We start from the raw sequence: 22,013 nt of genomic DNA on the forward strand, positions 1-22,013 counted from the left end.
GTAGTCTACAAGATAAAATGACTTAACTAAAAGCTCTCATATATACAGGTATGTTTTCAGGTCTTTTTTTTAAAAGATATTCACTGAACACGCCTGTTTGATGTACAGAGACAGGGTGTCCCATAGCTTTGGTGCAATGGATAAAAGCAGCTTCACTTTGCTTGTGGAGCACTTTGGGTACAATTAAAAGATTAGCATTGGAAGATCTAAGTTTCCTTTGTGGTTGATAAGATATTAAAAGCTCAGAGAAGGTGCTATGCCATTCAGAGCTTTGTAAGTAATTAACATAACCTTAAAATCAATTCTATAGGACCAGGGACGGATTAAACAAATATGGGCCCCTGTGCACAATATCAAAAAAGCACCCCCCCCCCGACCGCGACGCGCGCGGGCGCGTTTGCGCGTGCAAGTGACATGCGCGTGCAGCCAGCGCTTCTCTCTTTGCTGTCGCTGTGCAGGCTGGTGCACAATTTGACACAATGAAAATGTAGTACATTATGTCATATATTATAACTCAGGCCCACACAGAAATGAATTCCAGCAGCTGTTTTTATTATTAGGCTGTAATCTCCCTTTGCTGGCCAAACAGTCTACAGCAACATTTTTCACTAAACGGACCGGACAACAGTTGTCATATTTCTGACGGACCGGTAGCAGGGACGTTGATAGTATTTTGTGAGAGGTGGTGCTGATCATATTACGGGGGGTTCGGGGTGTCTCCACCGGGAAAATGTCGAAATTCTGGCTGTTAAATATACCCTTTTAACGCAGTTTGGAAGGGGCATACAAACTTTAACAGAACAAGCAGGGCCCGTTTTCTGTCTGACTCAGGTGATGTCAGGGGCGCAGGAGATATTTTGAAAGTGAGGGGGACCAAATTGTGAACACAAACCCATAGTGAGATCAGATTTCCAGATATCGGATCGCCACCTCTGGCCCACTTTCGACCATCATATTTTAAACTTGCCAGAATATTAAGATAATACCATTGATTGTTTTCAAAATATTGTTTGATTAAAATTGTCAAAACTGTGAGATGAGCACAACGCCAGATCTGCCCTCAGACCAGCTTCTTGCTATGTGCTATGTGCAATTCTACTAATTTTTTTAGATTTATTTTACACTACTTGGGCCAATGGTAATACTCTAAAAGCAACATGATGTTGATATTTTATGAAGCCATGAATGAATCATCATGCCTATGATCCAAACATAGACTACATGATCAAATAGCCTAGTTAGGCCTACAGTACCTAAATTGTCTGGTATAAACCAAATCAACTCTCCACTATGTGTCTGCAGTTAATATTTATGCAATGTTAGAACATGTTGGCTTAACAAGTTACCAGTCCAGAACACACAGAAAATTGCAACAGAAAGTTGCCTTTATAATCAACTATTTGTTCCAACAGCATTTAAACAAAGCATTTATAAAATTTAAAAAAATATATATTACATAAGAAGTAAAATAAAATACTGTTACTGTAGTAACTGTACCACATTATCCCAAGCTTCAAAGAGCTCCCCATGTCTGTGACAGCAAGACGTGACACCGCTAAATTCTCAGCTTGTTTATACCCCACACTGAACGCGTAAGAAAGGACCATCACTCTGGGGTGTGGTCGCCTACTCTCTGGGATTTATGCACCAAGGTAACTGAAGTATCCAATTTGTGTCTTGAAATTATGTTTGAAATAAATGTCTTAGAACAAAAACTTTGGGTAGGCCTATATACTTGTATTTTATAGTTGGGCTAGTGAAAACGAGTTGATCAGTAGGCTAGTTAAGTTTGTTATCAATAAACATAACAACTAATGTCATGTTGAGCAGGAGATAGGCTACCATAAATCCTCAAATTATGCCCGGGATTGATTCTATTTATAGCCGGACACAGGGCTCGAATTATCTTTTTGTCTTTAAGGGGGTCTCTCTATCTCATAAAAAGTTGACACACCCCGCGCATAGCCTAACAAGGCGATACAATGAAATAGCCTAGGCGCAAGTGGCGCTTTTGCGCAGTATAGTATATGCGCACGGTAGGCCTAGGCTTTACCTTGACACATGCATACAACAGACATAGATTTTTCATAGAAATTGATTACTTTTAATTAATTTCAACATATTATTGATTATAATAGTCCATATCTCATTTCAATTTCACAATACAAAGAAATAGACTAAACAATTTAGTCTGTGCCATTCTCAATTTCACAACGTAACTCATTTAAACCAGACCACCGTCTCAGATAGGCTATCCTCAGTGTCAAACACAATAATGCATGTAGTGTAACTTATACACAGGGGAAAAAGCACTAACTGGCAGAAATGAATAAAGCCAGCCAAACTATGTTCTAGTAGGCTAATGTGTTGAACCGTGGAAAATTAATAGACGAACAATTTTGGAGTTTGCACTGAGATATTGTCGGGTAGCCATTGAATATTCCGACATCAGAGATTGCTAACAGGTGTTTCAAAATAGCTGGGAACTTTCCGGAGCTCTGAATGGCAGAGGATAGCTAGATCATCAGACAACACAATCATTGTAGGCTGCATTATGGGCCATAATGTATGGCTTTGTCAATCAACATAGAGTAAAGCGCAAGTTCAACAGCAAACAGGACTTTTCAGCACAGTATCAAACCACGTAGGCTAGCCCAATGAACGCCTATGCAAATAGACAAAACACTCACATCAAAGCAGGGTGACTTCTTCAGATTTGCGAGTGCTGTCATATCGATACGGTTTGCTCATATAGTCTAGTGGTGTGGTGGTGAAGTGTCATGCTGCGTTCAAGAGCGTAGTGTAGGTCTACGTCCTGTAGTAGCCTATATTTTAATTTAACGTCTTTAATGGTAAGAGATCGCACAGGGATGGATAATGAGCGGTTGTTTAAGATTAAATTACAATGCCAGACACCTTCAGATATGAGAGACCCCCTCAGGTTTTTGACTTTGTTGCTTTCATGGGAGCCAGTCGTCACTCTATGGGAGCTCGGCTCCCTCTGGCTCCCACGTAATTCGAGCCCTGGCCGGACAAATAAAGGCAGGTTCCCATATTTGCCTATACCATACCAGCAATTGCCATCAGTCCACCAGCACTAGAAGACATTGCTTCGATTTAAGTCAATGAAATAACACCTCTTCTTAATATTTTATTATATTGTTGGTTGGATTAATAAAGTTGTTTTCCTACCACGGGTCTCCAACACACGTTCTCAAGCTCATTGTCTTGCCGCCCCTTTCAAGCTAATTGCCAGAGGCTGAAGCCTACTACATTTAATTGTTGCGTGACTCAAGGCATTCCAGCCTACGAATTTAATAAAAAGTAGCCTACTAAATCATGCATAATTAAACAATAACTCAATTTAGGCTACTTGGCTACACAAAAAGGTTTCTATTACAGCACAACCCCTATTCAATGAATGGCTGCCTTGTCTCGCAATAAACAGCGGTGGAAATCCCGACACTTTTTCAACTGCATGAAACATAACAGTGAACCATCCAATATCTCCCAGAGTTCAGTGCCCATCAGTCCCAATATTTAGCAATATAATCAAACAGTCCAAAAGTAAATTAGATCCCAAACCAAACCGAAAATGTTATGCTTTTGATGGCCTACCAGTATGCCGCTCCAAACGAAAAGCATCTCTAATGATGGTTGTTAGTAGACAAACTGGCTTCAGATATCCAACAGAGTGAATATGAGATTGTGCAGTCTTACAGTACTGTAGATGGCTGTGGTTAGTGATGTGAAGCTGTTAATGGGGAGTTTTACATAGTTAGCGCAAACCCTATAGGTTATTATTTATTTAGCGTATATAAGGCTTTTTTTCCTTATCAAAAGTGAGGGGGACGACGGCTGTCTCTTCAGCACTGCGTGGGACATATCCCCCACGTCCCCCGTGCCTCCTGCGCCCCTGGGTGACGTGAACATTGGCTACCTGCATGATAAGGTTTTCACTTCACTGCTGCTTGACACTACCTTGCATGGAGACATATTTCACGTTAACAGTGGAGATGTTAGCAAAACTATAGCGTTTGGTAAATGGAGATGCAGATCATCTCCCTAATTAATTTCTTTGCGCAACAGCCCACATTATGTGCTCACTCCAGCGAGACGAGTGAAATAAGTGTAGGCCTATCTGTCATCGGTATCGCTATAGGCTATTTGCTACGATATAAGCTACTGTTAGGCCTACAACAAGTCGCGATTTAATAGGCTATCCAATCGCTTGCTGTTTTCATGAACATTGCAGGAATCCACTTCATTCACCTACCCACGAGTGGATCAGTTTCACTTTCGCAAACACGCATACACATTGAATGAGCACTCATAGCCTACCACTTCCACCTAATGTTATGCCTCTATATTTTATGAATTAAGAAGTATTTATTGATCAGGAAAACATTTAGTTTATTTTTCTTTTGGTCCGCGGTTCCATAACACCATTCAGTTGTGCTGCAAATTAATTATTATTAGACAGAAGCACCGGGCTAGCCTAGAAATCTAGACGCGCCCCTAGCGGCAGCAAATTACAGGGCTAGTCTAGCAACTCTCCGTTGGCTTGTGAGCTCCAGAAATCGAAACTTAATCAGGCCATTGAAATCGTGTATAGAGTCGTTTGGTGGGCTTAACATAATGATTGATGGCAGAGTTGCAACGGTTTGGCTTGAATTCCCTGCTACTTGAAAACAAATATCCTATTGCGTCCTATTGCGTGCAGAGGGAATTTGAAAGACAACTGATTATCCCGCCCCTCGGACTGAGCACTGCGAACGGTAAGTGCCCAGACCCTACATTTTAATGTGGGTCTGGCTCGCCAGGCTAGCACCGGGCATAATCTAGCCTAAATTCATGGCAATTTTTTTTTAAATTCGAGGGCCCCCATTGGCTGAGGGCCCCTGTGCACGTGCACACTTGGCACAAGCCATGATCCGTCCCTGTATAGGACACAGGGAGCCAGTGCAGTTCAGCTAACACAAGGGTGATGTGCTCTCTCTCTTCTTAGTCTTAGTTAAAAGTCTAGCAGCAGAGTTCTGTATGAGTTCAAATTTATTTATATGTTTTTTGGGAGACCAGTAAAAAGTGCATTGCAGTAGTCTAACCTACTACTGATAAAGGCATGGATTAGTTTTTCTGCATCTTGTTGAGTTAAAAAGATGCAGAAAAACTAATCCATGAGTTTGAGTTAACTCATTGAATGCCAAGCTGTTTTCGGGAGCTTTGTCCTAGAGTGCCAGCAATCTAGACCATTGTTGATGATTTTTGTACAGCCACAGCATATTCTGTGTTATAGTTATGAACACGTAGAATAGCTCGATTAAAAGGTGAGACTTTAAGCTCTCGGTGGGTGCAAACCGTGTATTTCTACACGCCTCAGTTCCTGAGAAATCCCAAGCTAAACAGTGGCTAGTTTTCATCAAAATCGCTGTTTTTTTCTAGAAATGGAGATATAACGTCTTTCATGAAATATGAAGTGTTGCCTGTTACTTACTCGTGTAAACATTCCGGGAAGTGATCAGTAAGACCTGGCGAGACTGCCACCTAGTGATAGACCCACGAAAATGGCCTGGTTTTGACCTGACGTGCATGCGTCACTGATTCGACCCAAAGCGGCAACCGAGTTATGATAAAATGTCCAGATAAAATGTCCAGATTGTGCGTTTTCATGAGTTTCATGATCGTCATATATTTCATTTCCATTCATCACAGAGTTCCCAAAATCACATATAAGGTGTATTAGAGTGTCTAGTTTCATAATAAAAAAAAAAAAGCTAAAAACATAATATTACGTTTTTGGCACTCAATGAGTTAATAAGGTCTCTGGGTAACTTTACTGATATGGGGCTTGAAGCTTAAAGCACACAGTAACTCTCGCCAAAATGCAACCTACAGTAGGGTCTTTTTGTGAATGTACCCAAGTCAAACTTTCATTTAAAAGCATAGTAAGGATGGAAGCCACTTTTAAGATTGACCATATTGTCTTTTTTGGGTCAAATGGCCTTTTGAATGGGAGTGCTATAGGGGCACTACTATGATCTCATCAAAAACACTAAGAGGGCTTGACACAACATGAAACTTTGCTCGAAGTATCACCAGGGTCTCTACACATGAATTCGAGCAATGAGAACATTGTTTGTGTAAACAGAGTTTACTAAAAAGAAAGGTTGTATGTTTTTCTGCTGGCACAGTAATACATGGTTTCATTTGACCAAGTGCTGTTTCTGATTTTCAGATTAAAGGCTCCTTCCACTTTCTCAGCTGAGAAGTGTGAGTTTTTAAACTCATTGTAATACTGGGGATCAGTATGTGACTGCGCCATACACATGATCGGCAACATCTGTTCCATTCTCTGCTGATTCCAAAAGAGATACGGACTGTTGTCTTTTGGTTGAATATACATAAAATGCACAGCTGTATAATTCATTCATTACATTGTATGTATTATGTCAGAAATAGTCCAGACAGCTTATAAATCCATCAAACTTACCTATGCTTAATAAATAATAAAAAAGGACGCAAGCAACCTGCTCATTCTGCGCCACTTCTAGTTCCTCTCTACATCCTCTCTACATGTAATGTTTTTTTTACATGCCTTTGCAGTCACAATACTCCTCCTTTTCTTTTAAGGTCAGTTTGAGGAACTGTTTTCTCAGAGTGTAGTTGCACACAAATTAAATGTAACTACATACATAATTTAAACATTCTTGATGAGCTACGTAATATGGGAAGTATGTGGATATTTAATTAAGACATCAACAGACACTATTTAGTGAAATGTAAGTGCTGTAAACACATTTTAGTCACAACAACGCGCAACACATATAATTTGAAAAGCAGCGTTTACCAGCTAAACGTTTTTTTTTACTTATTTTTTTACTTTTTTTTTATTTAAAGCAAATACTGGTACTCTTCATTTGTAAAAAATCCTTTGACACCTTTTGAGCAGGCATGGACTGGCCATCGGGCGTACCGGGCGGTGGGCTGACGCACATTTTTGGGCCGGGGCTGTCATAATTTAATAATAATAAAAAAAAAAATATATATATATATATATCCACCGCGACGGTATTTGAGACACGAAACGCGGCCCATTGGTTGATTTTCTTGACGGACATTGGGCTAGTCCAATGACATCTCTCAACCCTTCCCCTCCCCTCCCAGGGTTATTAAATCTTGCCATTTGAGCTGGCTGACCGCGGAGAGAAGCGAGTTTCCGTCTGTGAAATTGTGAAAATGGATAGTAGGTTTGATGTCCAGTGTAGTAACACAGAGGAAGGCGAAGTAGCCTACAGGTGGATTGGGGAAGAAAGAGACGTTACGTTTGATGTGCAGTGTAGTGACACAGAGGAAGGAGAAGTACAGGTGGATTCAGAGGAGGTTGACAGAGATACGGAGTAGGAGGAGAGAGACGTTACCCAGCAGGGACAAATTGAGGTCAGAATAGCTACTGTAAATGTTAGCAGAATGAAGAGGGACGTTTCATGCAGGGAGGGCTATTGTGTGTGTGTGTGTGTGTGTAGGGGTGACCACCTGCTACCCCGCTTTTGATTGGCATGCATTTGAGCGTTTCTCTGCAACATGCATCAGTAGCAAAGAAGCCATCTGCATTTTACATTGCGCTATTCGATTGTCGCCGGAGGAGAAAAAATAAAATAAGTTATCCACAACAAATCAACGAGTGGTCGGCCTCAGAACGCACTCAACATTTTGAGATCTGAAGTCGGTGATTGGTCAAAATTATTGTCAATCTTGACGCAGTACAACAAGCAAACCTATCACATTTCTGTGCGCATACAGGCACACACGTACTGTAGGCCTAGGCTACACACGCACGCACTCAGAAAGACACTAGAATGACACAGAAATTATGATAGCCCATAACAATGAAAATGTTTTGGGATGTGTGTATCTTCACCTAATAGTATCTGGGGAGATTGTAGGCTAAAAGTGTGTAAATGCTCAACATAGGAAATAATTACAGGACTCATTTTATTCAGTCAGACTTAAAACATGCATAATAGCCTATAGAGTTTTGTGCACAACCTCGTCCTTGCTGGTTTGGAGGTGGTCACCCTAGTGTGTGTGTGTGTGTGTGTGTGTGTGTGTGTGTTTTAATAGCCTTTGTTTTCAAATAATGCTATGAGTAGACTCGGTGTCCAACTTACAGTGTTATTTTAGCTTGCCATAAAGTTATAGTTTGCAGGTGTTACAGCTTACAGTTATTATCATGTAATATTAGTGAAACACTGCTTTCCCGAAATGGATGATAAATGTGCGCATATATCCTCTGGTATGTCGTGTGCCTCAGCATATCGTATAAATAATCATGGTGGGCCACCATGGCCAAAAATGCCCGGGCCATTTTTCGGTCCCAGTCCAGCCCTGCTTTTGAGTGTTTGCCTATGGAGAAACAAACATCACATAGACTGGCAAATCAGTGGATGTTGGTCTATAAGGGTGTAGTGACAGGATCAGTGCAGTGGGGGCGCTGGTGCACTTGCACTTACACAGATCCTCAGGGGAGAAGATTACCCTTTGCCGTTTGCCTCCATGGGACCTATCTTTCAAAAAATGTTGAACGCCAGTCTATGGCGAAAAATAAATTATTTTCTGGTCCCGGTTGACTTGTGCCTTGAATGATGATTGTCAATTTTAAAGACAATTTTTACACTTACTATGCCAAACCAATGTCTGTTTTTTAAGGATCAGAAACAAACCTACAAACTTGCACTTTAAAATATTTATGGAACTTGTCTAACAAATGCTGTTGATATTGAACCCAGTTACTCCATTTCCTTTACTTATGCCACACCAATGTCTGTTCATCACTTTATTTTTGATGGCACGGAACTGAAAATGTTAATGGATTTTTCTGTAAATTTAACTCATTAAAACTTGTATCAAACCAGTTTTTGTCTATGCTGTCAAACGTGGATTAGTTATGTTCCCAGTTTTTATATTGGATGTCATCACTTTATAATATATCATATATCAGAATATTCTATTACTGTTAAGCCCACTATGAATATTACACACAACCATGTTTCCTGTATCATACAGCTTTTCTACTGGGAGGTTTACAACTTATTCTAAGTCAATTTACCCAAGTTTGTCACTAAACCACATAGGCCTACTTGGAATACCCCTCAGATGTCTGAATGGCACTGATCTCACTTAAATGTTTGTGGAACCTTTCTGTGAACTGTGAATAATGCTGTTGATGGAACTTTTCTGTCAACTGTGAACTATATTTAACTCATTAAACTTGTATCAAACTAGTTTTGTCTATGCTGTCAAACATGGATTATGTTCCCAGTTTTGATATCGGACGTCAGGTCACTTTATCATATATCAGAATATTCTACTACTGTTAAACCCACTGTGAATATTAAAATACGCCGAACCATGTGGCCTGTATCACAGCTACATGTATGACCTTTGCAGCAAAAAAAAAAAAAACGCATGAAAATCTGTTCGGTATTCAGTGAGGTAGGGGAGAGGGGTGAGTTGTGCCAGTTTTTACTTAAAGTGACTTTAAAGGGAGGCCATGATAGCAATGCTTCCAACTACAATATGAACATATATTTCAGGATGTGGAGCATCTCTGGGAACAATCACTTTCAATCTGAAATATAGTATTTAAGAGATATAACTTTCTGAAAAAAGTGGTCTTGTGGCACAACTTGCCCCCGGTGCGGGGTAAGTTGTGACTTTGAAGAGAATTCATTGGGGTAAATTGTGCCATCAATTATTGAAGTAAAACAGTATATTTTGATCTCAGACACTGTAATGCTTTATAAAAGCTAGACAAATTCAATACAAAATTACTAATTTAAGGTTTATTTAAAGTTATTTTACAACATCAAAGGCCAATTTTCTACAAGCCTATTGCGCCACACGAGCACACCAAAGGTCATTTTCCATTGTCACACCAGTTTCATCCATGTTGTAGATCTTGTGTGGAGGGAAGTCATACCTGAAATGAGATTAAAGTTTTGTTGATCAGAGAAGTTTACAGCAGATTTAGGTGGTTGGATGTGGTTGTGTAGGTGTCTCTGTCACTGCTACTACCTAGAGATGATGTTCCCCCTCTCCTTCCCAGGCTTCCTGGTCAGTGTGTGTGTGTGTGTGTGTGAAGTTCACAGCATTTCATGGGACTGAAACATTACTCCTAGTGCCTTTATATGTTCTGCCAGATCCTTCTCCGTACAGTATGCCCTGCCTGTCTTCCTCTTATAACTCTGTGGCATGATGGTATATTTCTATTTTTGGTCTAAAATTAAGAATGTCACATAGTTTTAGTGATAAAATGTAAGAATAAAATGCACAATTAGAATAAAATAATATGTTTAAAACATTATTTATAAGTGGGGCCACTGGCACAACTTAATCCAGGCCCTTTGGCACAAATCACCCCGACCCCACCATTTTGGAAAAAATGCATGATCCATCAGATTTGAGCTAACATCATGCTAGCTGTATAGACTCATAATGTAGCTTACCAAAGCACTAAAACATGTGTGAAATGTTTCAAAATTGTCTATAACTGTTTTGACACAACAATCAAAAAAACATGATCATAGACATTTTACTTTGAAAGGCAAAAAACAGTTCTTTTAACTTAAATGTGCTTACCTCTCATGCAATGAGGCTCTCTTCTCTGCAGGATGATTGAAATGGCTGAGTCTTCAAAAATGTGTGGTCACATGACCAATTTCTTCTATGGTTTCCTAGAAATAGGGGGTGGCACAACTTCCCCACTGGCACCAATCACCCCACTCTCCCCTATGATTAATTTAATGCGCTGACAGCTCATTGCACCAGCCAAACAGATTACACTGAGTGGAGTGGATGACCGATCCAAGATGGCGGCCCCACGTCTCGTCAGCGCTAGTAGGGAGTAGCGGTCGATGCAGCGTCTATGTATATTATGTCTATAAATAAAGCCCCCACTGTCTTGGGTCTCCTTTGTTCCTTTGTTGGTAAGGTGGATGTTGTGCAGTAGCTGCCAGTCAGTTGCTGTATTTATGGTGCTTTGCTTAGTCTTGTATTTATGGTGTTTTGGTCAGTCCACACTCATACCTCATACCCTTGAGCCAAAAGTTTGACCTTAACTAAATAAAGAAGGATTTTATCCTATTTATTAACCCTCCATCTTGAAATATTTCTGCTTTACCGACTGTAAGTTGTCTAAACTAGATGTACCGCAGAGCGGTACAAAATATGACCGCCGCCCAGTCCAGCACATTTTTTCCACAAAAAGAAATCACACTGAAAAGCCTATATGATTCTAACTGTCTCACTAAATTGCATTATCCACACTCAATTCTCACTGGTATCTGCTAGACAACAAGTACCAAAACATGATTAGTTCATAGATTTCACATGTAAAATTCATTTTATACAACCCCACCTCCATCTTGCCTGTTCATAATTCTGGGAAATTCTTGATTGTTTGTGTTATGTTTATGTTATGTGTGTGGGTGTGTGTGTGTGTGAGTGTGTGTGTGTGTGCGTGCTTGTGTGTGTGCCTGCGTATGTGCCTGTGCATGCAAGCGTACATATGTCTACTGTGTGAGTATGTGTCATACGCATGATTACTGTGAATGTATGTGTGTGTGTGTGTGTATCTGTTTGTGCACAGTTCTCAAGATATTCACAGAGAACTGTGTCTGCCCTACCCTCCTTTCGGGGGGTCCAGTCCAGCGGGGGGGGTTACAGATCAAAACGAAAAACGACGGTTCCATGCTGTCTTTCAGTGTCCCGGGAATCCTTGTTGGTGTACGTCACTAAATGTACACATAAATTATTTTATTGTAAGGCCCCCCATGAACGAAAGTACACAAAACTTGGCATGCATTCGGAGGGTGTCATAATGATCCTACACTTTTAATTTCGTGCAGTTTTGACCTTGTCAGCCAGAGATATTGTGATGAAAACACCTAATTTTTTGCTTTTTAATTTTTAACTAGGTGGCGCTATACATGAAATAAGTGGTAATGGGATGGGTTGATATGCCCCCTTAAGACCAACATACATAAAAAAGGTGGACCTCCTAGGCCCTACGGTTCTCGAGATATTCACAGAAAACTGTCTCCGGCCACCTACAGGCCAGTTGGTGTATAGTAACATAAATTAATTTATTGTGTGGCCCCCCATGAACGGAATTCCACGAAACTTGGCGTGCATACAGAGGGTGTCATAATGATCCTACACTTCCAATTTCGTGCAGTTTTGACTATGTTAGGTCACAGATACCTGCGATTACAACACCTCATTTTTACTTTTTTGTGTTTAACTAGGTGGCACTATACATGAAATGAGTTGTTATGGAATGGGTTGACATGGCCCCTTGAGATCAACATACAAAAAAAAATGGTCCTCCTAAACCCTACGGTTCTCGAGATATTCACAGAAAACTGTGTATACATATGGGGTTACATGCCCACAAAGTTTCGTGTACCCCGGTCTTTCAGTGTCCCGGGAATCATTGACGGAAATTTGGGCATGCGAAAAAAAAAAAAAAAAAAGTTAACAAATATGCTTGTAAGTAACTTAAAAGGCTGCTTGTTAACACTTACAAGCTGCATGTTAACAGTTAGTTAATGTTATTAAAGGATAACAACAGTTAACTAACTGTTAGTAATGAATTGTTAACGGCTTATTATGCACTGTTAATACCTAATAAGCACATGCTATTCTAAAGCGTTACCGTTTATGGTATTTAATGACATAACTTTGCTATAGCATGCACGTCAGCTGTTTACTGTCTTTAAAGCACCAGGGGGGTATTCCAAGTATGTGGTTTAGTAACAAACCTGGGTAAGTTAACTCAGAGTAAGTGATAAACCTCCTAATAGAAGAGCTGTATGGCTTCATTCTCCTTACAAAACAATGGACTCGTGTTGTAGGGGGTTTACCACTTACTCTGAGTTAATATACCCAGGTTTGTCACCAAACCACGTACTTGGAATACCCCCCCAGGTGCATCTGTCTAATTCTCAAACAGCAGAATGCTTAAATGCTATGTTAAGCTACAAGTAGGCCTAGGTCAATGTATAACATTAGTTTGGGATGTTTTTACAGTAAGCATTGGTAGTTGTGAAAGCAGCTGCATCCCTTCTAAATATCAAAATATGGAAATGCTAACATATCTTTTCTTTCTCCCTCAAGGTGCTTTTGCTTAAATTTCTCAGCCCCTCAGGCTCGTCCTAAGGATGCCTACACTGATGAAGGTAGAGTGAATTTCTCTCACTGAGCTGAGCTGTTAATGACCTTTTCCAATATGCTAACAGTGAAATGGTCAAAAATGTTAATGTGAGAGTGTGTATGTATGTGTGTATGTATGTGTGTGTGTGTGTGTGTGTGTGTTTAAATATGTTGGATTTAGTTATTGTGCACTTTTTTAAATTTATATTGGATTTTATGATACGGTGGTGTTTTTGCAAATGTTCTAAATGTTCAAAACTAATGCACAGTATATATATATGCAACAGCAGTATTTGCACTGTCAACATTTTCTATTTATATAAAGTGTGGGTGAACTTAAACTGTATGGCTATGCTATGGTTCCTGTACGCTTTGCGTGCGGGGGGGGGGGGGGGGGGTGTACTGGAGATGGAGATGTTTTGCAGCGACAGGCTACGAATGTGACTCCAAAACTGTTGCATTTCCCAGACGGGTCCATGATAGGCTTTTTGTCACTGCGTCCAAAAATGTCTCCCTCTGGATAAAGCAGGTTAAGACCTGTGCATTGTTGCGCTCATTGAAGGGCGATTCCATCTCCCCTTGAAGTAGCCTACATGATCCAAAGCACTACGTCTCCGTTGCTCGAGTTTATCATTAGCACTGGAAAATATTAACCTGACTCGATGAATTTTGCTCCGCTTAGCTCCGCCTAGCTTCACTCATATCCATCTGGGACCTCTTCCATTGAGAGTGATTTCTGCACCAGATTTTATGGTAGAGCCAATCAGGACGCAGGGCGGGAGTTTCATAGATGTGACATAGCGTAGAAGTGACTGTGAGACTGTTATCAGCGTCACGGGTTGGCTTCGATGTGAGTGGTTGAAGTAGCACGTCAATAGATGACGGACAAGTGGCTTATTCAATCATATGCAAGCATTTTTTGATTAGGCCCAGCCTTCTGAAGCAACACTCCAATGGATTGATCCCAGATGGATGAGTGGAGCTAGGCGGAACAAAATTCATCTGGCGAGAGTCAGGTTAGGAAAATATTGTAAAATATAGGAAATGCGACGTGTCAGTTTGGCCCTTCATTTACAGTTTCTGCCATTTAGATTAACAGATCATGCATTCAGCTTGGGTGCTCCTGCGGTCAGAAACACGAAAAACCTTGTATTTTCCATTATCTTCCCAGATCTATCTTGAGACCTTTTTACTGAATTTCTTATGCAGCAGTGTCTAAAAACCCTACAGGTCAAGATTTATGCTCTGGCGTTTCAGAATGCATCGGTGGCACTCACTGCAACGGTGTCCGAGTGTTCAGAATCCCTCTTCATCGCGCAGTTTGCGCACAATCAATAGTAGCATAGTTGACAAACGTGTCAGTCCGTGTCAAATTTAATTGTGAGTAGGCTAAGTGTTCAACATCAGTGTTCAATATGGATTTAATTTCAATCAAAGACATAATTTACAGGCACATATTTAGACTTTTTTATGTGAGGGAGAGAACTCAGTTGGGGGGGAACACTGGCCTGTTTGGGCGGGCCTGGAACCCTAAGACCCGCCCCTGATGCCGACGCTGTATAGATATACTTTATTGATCCCAAGGGGAAATTTAAGAAAGGTGACATTAGGAGTTGAAGACGTCACACATGTAATGCCAAACATCAGCATTTTCCAAACAAGTAGGTCTACAGGCACTTTGCGTGTCATGCAGATCACCATATATGTTGGCTTGAATGCTAAAAAAAAATATATGGGTCGCGACTAAATGAACATGGGATATTGTGGGTCCCAAAGCCAGATCAGTTAAGAACCACTGCCCTATACTATTCAATCTTCACTGCTTCTCTAATTGCCGCGCTAGATAGGCTACGTCACGTCCCTACAGTCAATGATAGAGCATTCTACACACGAGACACCGACCGCTCTGTGCACAACACATAGGCTATTTCAAGTGGAGAGAAAATAGTAAATTGAACATATGTATTCACGTAGCCTTCCGAAAACCAGGACATTCAGTGTCCTGGGAAAGTGGATACATTTCCCGGGACAGGTCATTGAAAAGAAGGACAATCCCGGTAAAACCGGGACCGGTGGCAACCAGATTACCCCATTGACATATCCAGCCCATTGCAGAGCTGAATTGGTATGAGCAGTGACTTGGCATCCAGAAATCCCGAAAGTCTTTTCACTTTGTTGCATTTTACTTGCAGTTCATTTTTTGTTTGTCTCACTTGCTTCAAGTTTTAAACTCTGGACTTTAAACCCTGACTCCCCTGCTCCCCCAGTCAATGTTGGCTTCAATAAAATTGTAGACATTCCTTTCTGACTCTTCTTTGGTGTCTATGGGTTGGTCAAAAAGAATGATGTGATACAGACGCTAACAATCATACTCACATCCGGAAAAAAAGCTTCCCTGTGTGAAACCACCTAAACCACACAGGCTGATTGATGGAAGCCACACAGAGGTCAAGGTAACTGTCTCGCTTAAGTCTTAAAGGAACAATATGTAAGATTGTGGCCAAAACTGGTACTGCAATCACTTTCAAAATACTGTAGAGCGGTGTATCCCCTCCCCCTCCCCCCTGACTCGAGGTTGCCAACCCGGATGCCGAAACACGACTGACTTTGTGATTAGTAGATAGGTAGAGGGTGGCGCATCAGGCCAAAACACAACATCAACATCAGTTGAGGGCTGCAACTTCACTTTTTAAAAGACAATATCCTGGCCGGACTACTGTTGTCAGTGATATAAGTATTTGAAGTGAACATGATTTCTTAATGTCTAGTGACATATCAGGGCCATTTTATGATGAATTGAAATACATTTCTTACATACGATTCCTTTAAAAAGGCTATAGTAGTGACATGAAAAACTTTATTAATCATTGATATGGATCAGTGATATGTGTAACTTCTCTTTGGTTTGGATCAAAGAAAAATAAGTAGAATGCAGAAGAATACAATAAATCAATCTCCACATTCCCATTCCAAGCACTCGAATAAAAATAATTGGAGTAAAAGTAAAAAGTAAAGCAAAGTATTCACATGTTTTGGAACAGGAGGAATAGAATACACACAAATAAAATACAAGACCTGAATGTAACAATAGGTTAATAAGTGACACAGAGAGGTCAGAGATTGACAGCAGAATAAACAGCGTCTGGTGGCAGTTCTCTCTTAGCTCTCCTGCCCCTGGGCTCCTTCTTAGAGAAGCTCAACGCTGCATAGTTCAGGCCCTCAGCAGCCTCAGCCTATGGGAGCGAATAGGCATGTGTGTGTTAGACAATCAAACATGAAAGGAAGAAATTAAGAAAAAAAGTCATTTTACAAATGTCTTTATCCTTAGGAGAACTCTGGACATTTGTATTATTTCTGTATTTCCTAATGTTGTTATATAGTCATTATTATTATGACCGCCGCGCAGCGAAGCGGCGGTCATATAGGTTTAGTCAGATTTTTTTTTTTTTCTTTTTCGCATGTCCAAATTTCCGTCAATGATTCCCGGGACACTGAAAGACCGGGGTAGACGAAACTTGGTGGGCATGTAACCCCATATGGATAGCATGGAACCATCGTTTTTCGTTTTGATCTGTAGCCCCCCCGCTGGACTGCACCCCCCGAAAGGAGGGTAGGGCAGACACAGTTTTCTGTGAATATCTCGAGAACCGTAAGGTTTAGGAGGACCATTTTTTTTTTGTATGTTGATCTCAAGGGGCCATGTCAACCCATTCCATAACCACTCATTTCATGTATAGCGCCACCTAGTTAAACACAAAAAAGTAAAAATGAGGTGTTGTAATCGCAGGTATCTGTGACCTAACATAGTCAAAACTGCATGAAATTGGAAGTGTAGGATCATTATGACACCCTCTGAATGCAAGACTGAATTCCGTTCATGGGGGGCCACACAATAAATTAATTTATGTTACTATACACCAACTGGCCTGTAGGTGGCCGGAGACAGTTTTCTGTGAATATCTCGAGAACCGTAGGGCCTAGGAGGTCCACCTTTTTTTTGTATGTTGATCTCAAGGGGCCATGTCAACCCATCCCATTACCACTTATTTCATGTATAGCGCCACCTAGTTAAAAATTAAAAAGCAAAAAATTAGGTGTTTTCATCACAATATCTCTGGCTGACATGGTCAAAACTGCACGAAATTGAAAGTGTAGGATCATTATGACACCCTCCGAATGCATGCCAAGTTTTGTGTACTTTCGTTCATGGGGGGCCTTACAATAAAACAATTTATGTGTACATTTAGTGACGTACACCAACAAGGATTCCCGGGACACTGAAAGACGGGGTACACAAAACTTGGTGGGCATGTACCCCCACATGGATAGCATGGAACTGTCATTTTTCGTTTTGATCTGTAGCCCCCCCGCTGGACTGGACCCCCCGAAAGGAGGGTAGGCCAGACACAGTTCTCTGTGAATATCTTGAGAACTGTAGGACCTAGGATGACCATTTTTTCCGTATATTTGCCTCCAGGGGTCATGTTAACCCAGTTCATGTGCACACATGTGCACAAACAGATACACACACACACACACACATTCACAGTAATCATACGTATGACCAGGGCCGGCCCGAGGCATAAGCGAACTAAGCGGCTGCTTGGGGCCTCCTGGCCACCAGGGGGCCCCCAATCGAGTTTCTTTTTTTTTTTTTACATAATAAATAACGTAAACAAGTGACATCAATGAATGAATAAATGAAACAATTATCATTCAAATCAAGAAAATTATGATTTCATGATTAATATGCCTGCCTACTGCTACTGTGTCTGCCAGCCTTTGAGTCACGCGCATAAAGTAGACACCTTGGGTGCATATACAATTCATGCAGACACTGCATCAAGTTCAACAATCGGAAGAGACGGTAATGTTCAGACAAGTCACAAAAAAGGACGTATCCCTCTGGTGCCGAAAACAGAACGAAGAAAATGACAGAGGAGGAGAAAAACGAGCAAGATACAGGTATGTTTTGCATGATTATTTACAGTATTGTGGCGAGCGCTCGCGGAAAGATGCAAGTGAGTCAGATTATGTTAATTTACAACCCTTGCGTCCCTTACACCGCACGACCACAAGGTGTACTGTATTTATTTAGAATCAGACATGAACACTCAATATTACAATACTGGGCAGACATAGCCAAACACACTAAGATACTCAGTCGCGGTGGTTAAAGTATTAGTAAAAGTTAACATGAACTTGACACTATTAATAGTCACACACACACTGGAGACCACAGAAGGCAAGTGAACATGCACATAACAACACTAAAACATGACTTTTATCTTAACCATAAACAGTCCCATGAGCCTTTGTGCTAACTAGCTCAACTAGAATAATGTCTCCCCCCTCTGGTCGCTACATAGCTCCCACCTGAGGGGTCAGCCGTCCTCGGCGACCCCATCACTCAATACAAAGTCCCTCAAATGTCCAGGCTGTCTCCGCTGTCGAGCAGGCCGTCTGGGGCTCACAGGAGGTGCAATAGGAGGAGAGCCATTCTGATCAGCCTGCGGAGAGATACTGCTGTCCCCCTCTCCAACTAAAGATGGGGCAAGGGGCCGGTAAGGTGAGAGTCTGTCCCGGTGCAGCACCACCTTGCGCCCCTGGCCGGGCATCCGCACCCGGTACACCACTTCAGACAGTCGATCCAACACCTCCCCGGGCCCTTGCCAGCGGCTGCGGAGCTTGGGAGAAACCCCCTTCTTACGGACAGGACAATAGATCGATCCATACCTTGTCCCCTCGTACAAAGGGTTGCCCCTGACATCGCGTGTCGTAAGCCCTCTTCTGTCGTACCCCAGCGTTGGCCTGGGCCTGGCGGGAGTAGTCATGGACCACCTGAAGACGATCCCTCAGTCTACGAAAGTAGTCCATTTCTTTTCCCCCAGCAATCTCGGGTTCAGGCGGGGCGCCAAACACCAAGTCAACTGGTGTCCGGAGCTCTCGCCCAAACATAAGGGCAGCAGGCGTGCACTAAGGACTAAGGGCAGGTGGCGGTCCCAGTCACGCTGGTGTTGACTGGTGAGGATGGCGAGTTGAGTGGCCAGGGTGCGGTTGAAACGCTCCACCAGCCCATCGCTCTGAGGATGAAGCGGCGTCGTCCTCGTCTTGTTCACCCCAAGCCGTCGACAGACCTCACCGAAGACCTGGGACTCAAAATTCCGCCCCTGGTCACTGTGGAGCTCGGCAGGGACCCCGAAACGGGCAAACATCTCCTCCACCAACCTCTCTGCTGACGTGGGGGCGCTCTGATCTGGCACCGCATATGCCTCGGGCCACTTCGTGAAGTAGTCCATGGCCACAAGGACATACCGGTTGCCAGAATCAGTGACCGGGAAGGGCCCAAGGATATCCACTCCCACTCGCTCCATCGGAGCTCCCACTAAGTACTGCTGCAGAGGGGCATGAGAGTGCCGTGTTGGTCCTTTTTGGGCGGTGCAGAGGTCACAGCAGTGCACATGTATGTCTACATCTCGTCGGCAGCCAGGCCAGTAGAACCTCCCCCTGAGGCGGTTAAGGGTCTTGGCGTTCCCATAGTGCCCCGCTCCTACTGAGCCGTGGACGGTCTGGAGAACCTGGGAGCACTAGAAGCTGCAGGAGGTCATTTCCTTTTCCAGGGGCCTGCCATCTCCGGTAGGCCAAACCGTTGTGGAGCTCGAAGTTGCCCCACTGGGAGTAGTAGGCCTTCACCTCAGTCCCCAGTGCAGACACCTCTGTCCATGCAGGGCGTTGCCCCACCTCCAGCCAGCCTCGCAGCAGCGCCAGGGTGGTGTCTGTCTCCTGCTGCTGCCTCAGCTGCTGAGTAGTAAATGGGAGCAGCCCCTCTTCATTGGCAGAGAGGTCGGCAGTTGCCACCACTGTTGTCAGCTGACCCCGTTCTTCCTGCCGCTGACAGTACCAACACTCCAATGCTGCACAGGGGCGCCTGGAGAGTGCATCAGCGTTGCCGTGATGTCGCCCTGCCCGATGCTGGATCTCAAAGTTGTAGCCCTGGAGGGCCTCCAACCAGCGGGCCACCTGACCTTCAGGGTGCTTGAAGTTTAGCAGCCATGTGAGTGAGGCGTGGTCTGTGCGGATGAGGAAGTGGCTGCCATGCAGATATGGCCGGAAGTGTCGTAGTGCCACGACCACTGCCAACAGCTCGCGTCGGGTGACACAGTAGTTCTTTTCTGCCCGACTCAGGGCACGACTGAAGTAGGCTACTGCACGCTCCCCATCTTCTTCCTGCTGTGAGAGGACAGCTCCGATCCCCACATTGCTGGCATCAGTGTCCACGATGAAGGGCTGTTGAGGATCAGGGTAGGCCAAGACTGGGGCCTCCGTGAGGGTCTTCTTAAGTTGAGCAAAGGCTGCAGCACAGGCAGTGTCCCAGGCGAATGGTCGGCCCTTGTCGGTCAGGCGGTGGAGTGGGCTGGCGATAGTTGCAAAGTTTCTGATGAAGCGGCGGTAGTACGACGCCAGGCCCAGGAAGCTTCGCAGCTCGCTGATGTTAGCTGGGGTGGGCCAGTCGCGGACGGCAGCTACCTTATCTGGGTTGGTGGCTACACCGCGGCCACTGACGATGTGGCCCAGGAACTCTGTCTCCCTTGTCAGCAGGCGGCACTTTGCAGGGTTCAGCCGCAGCCCGGCCTGCCGGATGGCGGTGAAAACCTCCCGTAGATTTGACAGGGCCCTGTCAAAGTCGTTGGCATGCACTAACAAGTCGTCCAGGTACACGACACAGCGGCTCCGGGGTACATCTGCCAGCACCCTCTCCATCAGCCGCTCAAACGTAGCGGGTGCGTTGCAAAGCCCGAAATGGCATGACGCGGAACTGCCACAGACCCTGCCCGATGGTGAAGGCAGTCTTTGGTCTTGCATCTGGGGCCAGCTCCACCTGCCAGTAGCCACTGCGCAAGTCTAAGGAGCTGAACCAGCTGGACCCCAGGAGGTAGTCAAGGGCATCGTCAATGCGTGGGAGTGGGTAGGAGTCCTTCCTTGTGGTGGCATTAAGGAGTCGATAGTCCACGCAGAAACGCCAGCTGCTGTCTTTCTTTCTCACCAAGACAACTGGGGCTGCCCATGGGCTGTCGGAGGGCTCGATTACTCCCGCAGCTAACATTTCGCGGATCTTGTCCTCCGCCGCCTGCCGTTTGGCAAGACTCAGCCGATGAGGGCGTAGACGGATGGGCTTGGCGGAGCCGGTGTCGATAGCATGCTGGACCAAACCCGTATGCCTGCAGTCTTCATCTCTTGCGGCAAAGATGTCCATGTAGTCCTCAAGGAGTTGTTTCAGCTTGCGGCATTGCTGTGGGTTAAGGCCATCTCTGCTGCGTTGCCACAAGTCGTGTATGGCCTCGGTCGTCTCAGTGGAGGGAACAGCAGGCTCCGTCATAGGGGCTGGGGAGGGCTGTGGCTGTTCAGGGGTGATGGTGGGTGTGCTGGCAGGTGGTGATGCACAGTGGCCTGGCTCTTGCAGAGCAGCCATTGCTTGGTGGCTGGTGCGTAGGCTATTGGGCTGCTTTTTCTTCCGCTGGCCAGACTGGAGTGCCAGGGTCTCAGTGCCAAGGGTAATCGTTGCCCCGGACACATCAACAAGTGCCTTCCAACGGTTCAGCAAGTCCAGTCCAATGATGCACGGGTCTCGGATGTTGGCGAGCCAGAACTCGTGCACCAGCACCAGGCTTCCAGCCTGGATTCTCAGTCCCTTCTTCCCTCTCATGTCTGCTCTCTCTCCTGTCACTGTCATCAGCTGGGTGTTAGTTGGGGACCACGCCTTTGGGAGGGGGCCGATAGTGCTTGGGAGGATTCCAGGCCGC

At 43.8% G+C, this 22,013-nt stretch overlaps 1 protein-coding gene across 4 annotated transcripts in view; it reads right to left on the bottom strand.

The window, feature by feature from the left end:
* Positions 1 to 22,013, bottom strand: part of LOC143125816 (uncharacterized) — a 31,271-nt gene that overhangs the window by 3,130 nt on the left and 6,128 nt on the right. For 3 of the 4 annotated variants that reach the window (XM_076287567.1, XM_076287565.1, XM_076287566.1), the window contains one exon: positions 16,068 to 16,445. The exons of the other annotated variant lie outside the window; for it this stretch is intronic. In XM_076287567.1, coding sequence (XP_076143682.1) covers positions 16,326 to 16,445 — 120 coding nt within the window. In that variant the 3' untranslated portion in view covers positions 16,068 to 16,325. Of the gene's footprint in view, positions 1 to 16,067; positions 16,446 to 22,013 lie in introns of those variants that run through there. 4 annotated transcript variants of the gene reach the window in all.

Source organism: Alosa pseudoharengus, unplaced genomic scaffold, assembly GCF_046254945.1.
Source record: "Alosa pseudoharengus isolate Yale_2024_CS ecotype anadromous, Long Island Sound unplaced genomic scaffold, YU_APseudo_1.1 YU_APseudo_1.1_scf_16, whole genome shotgun sequence".
Classification (NCBI taxonomy): Eukaryota; Metazoa; Chordata; class Actinopteri; order Clupeiformes; family Clupeidae; genus Alosa; species Alosa pseudoharengus.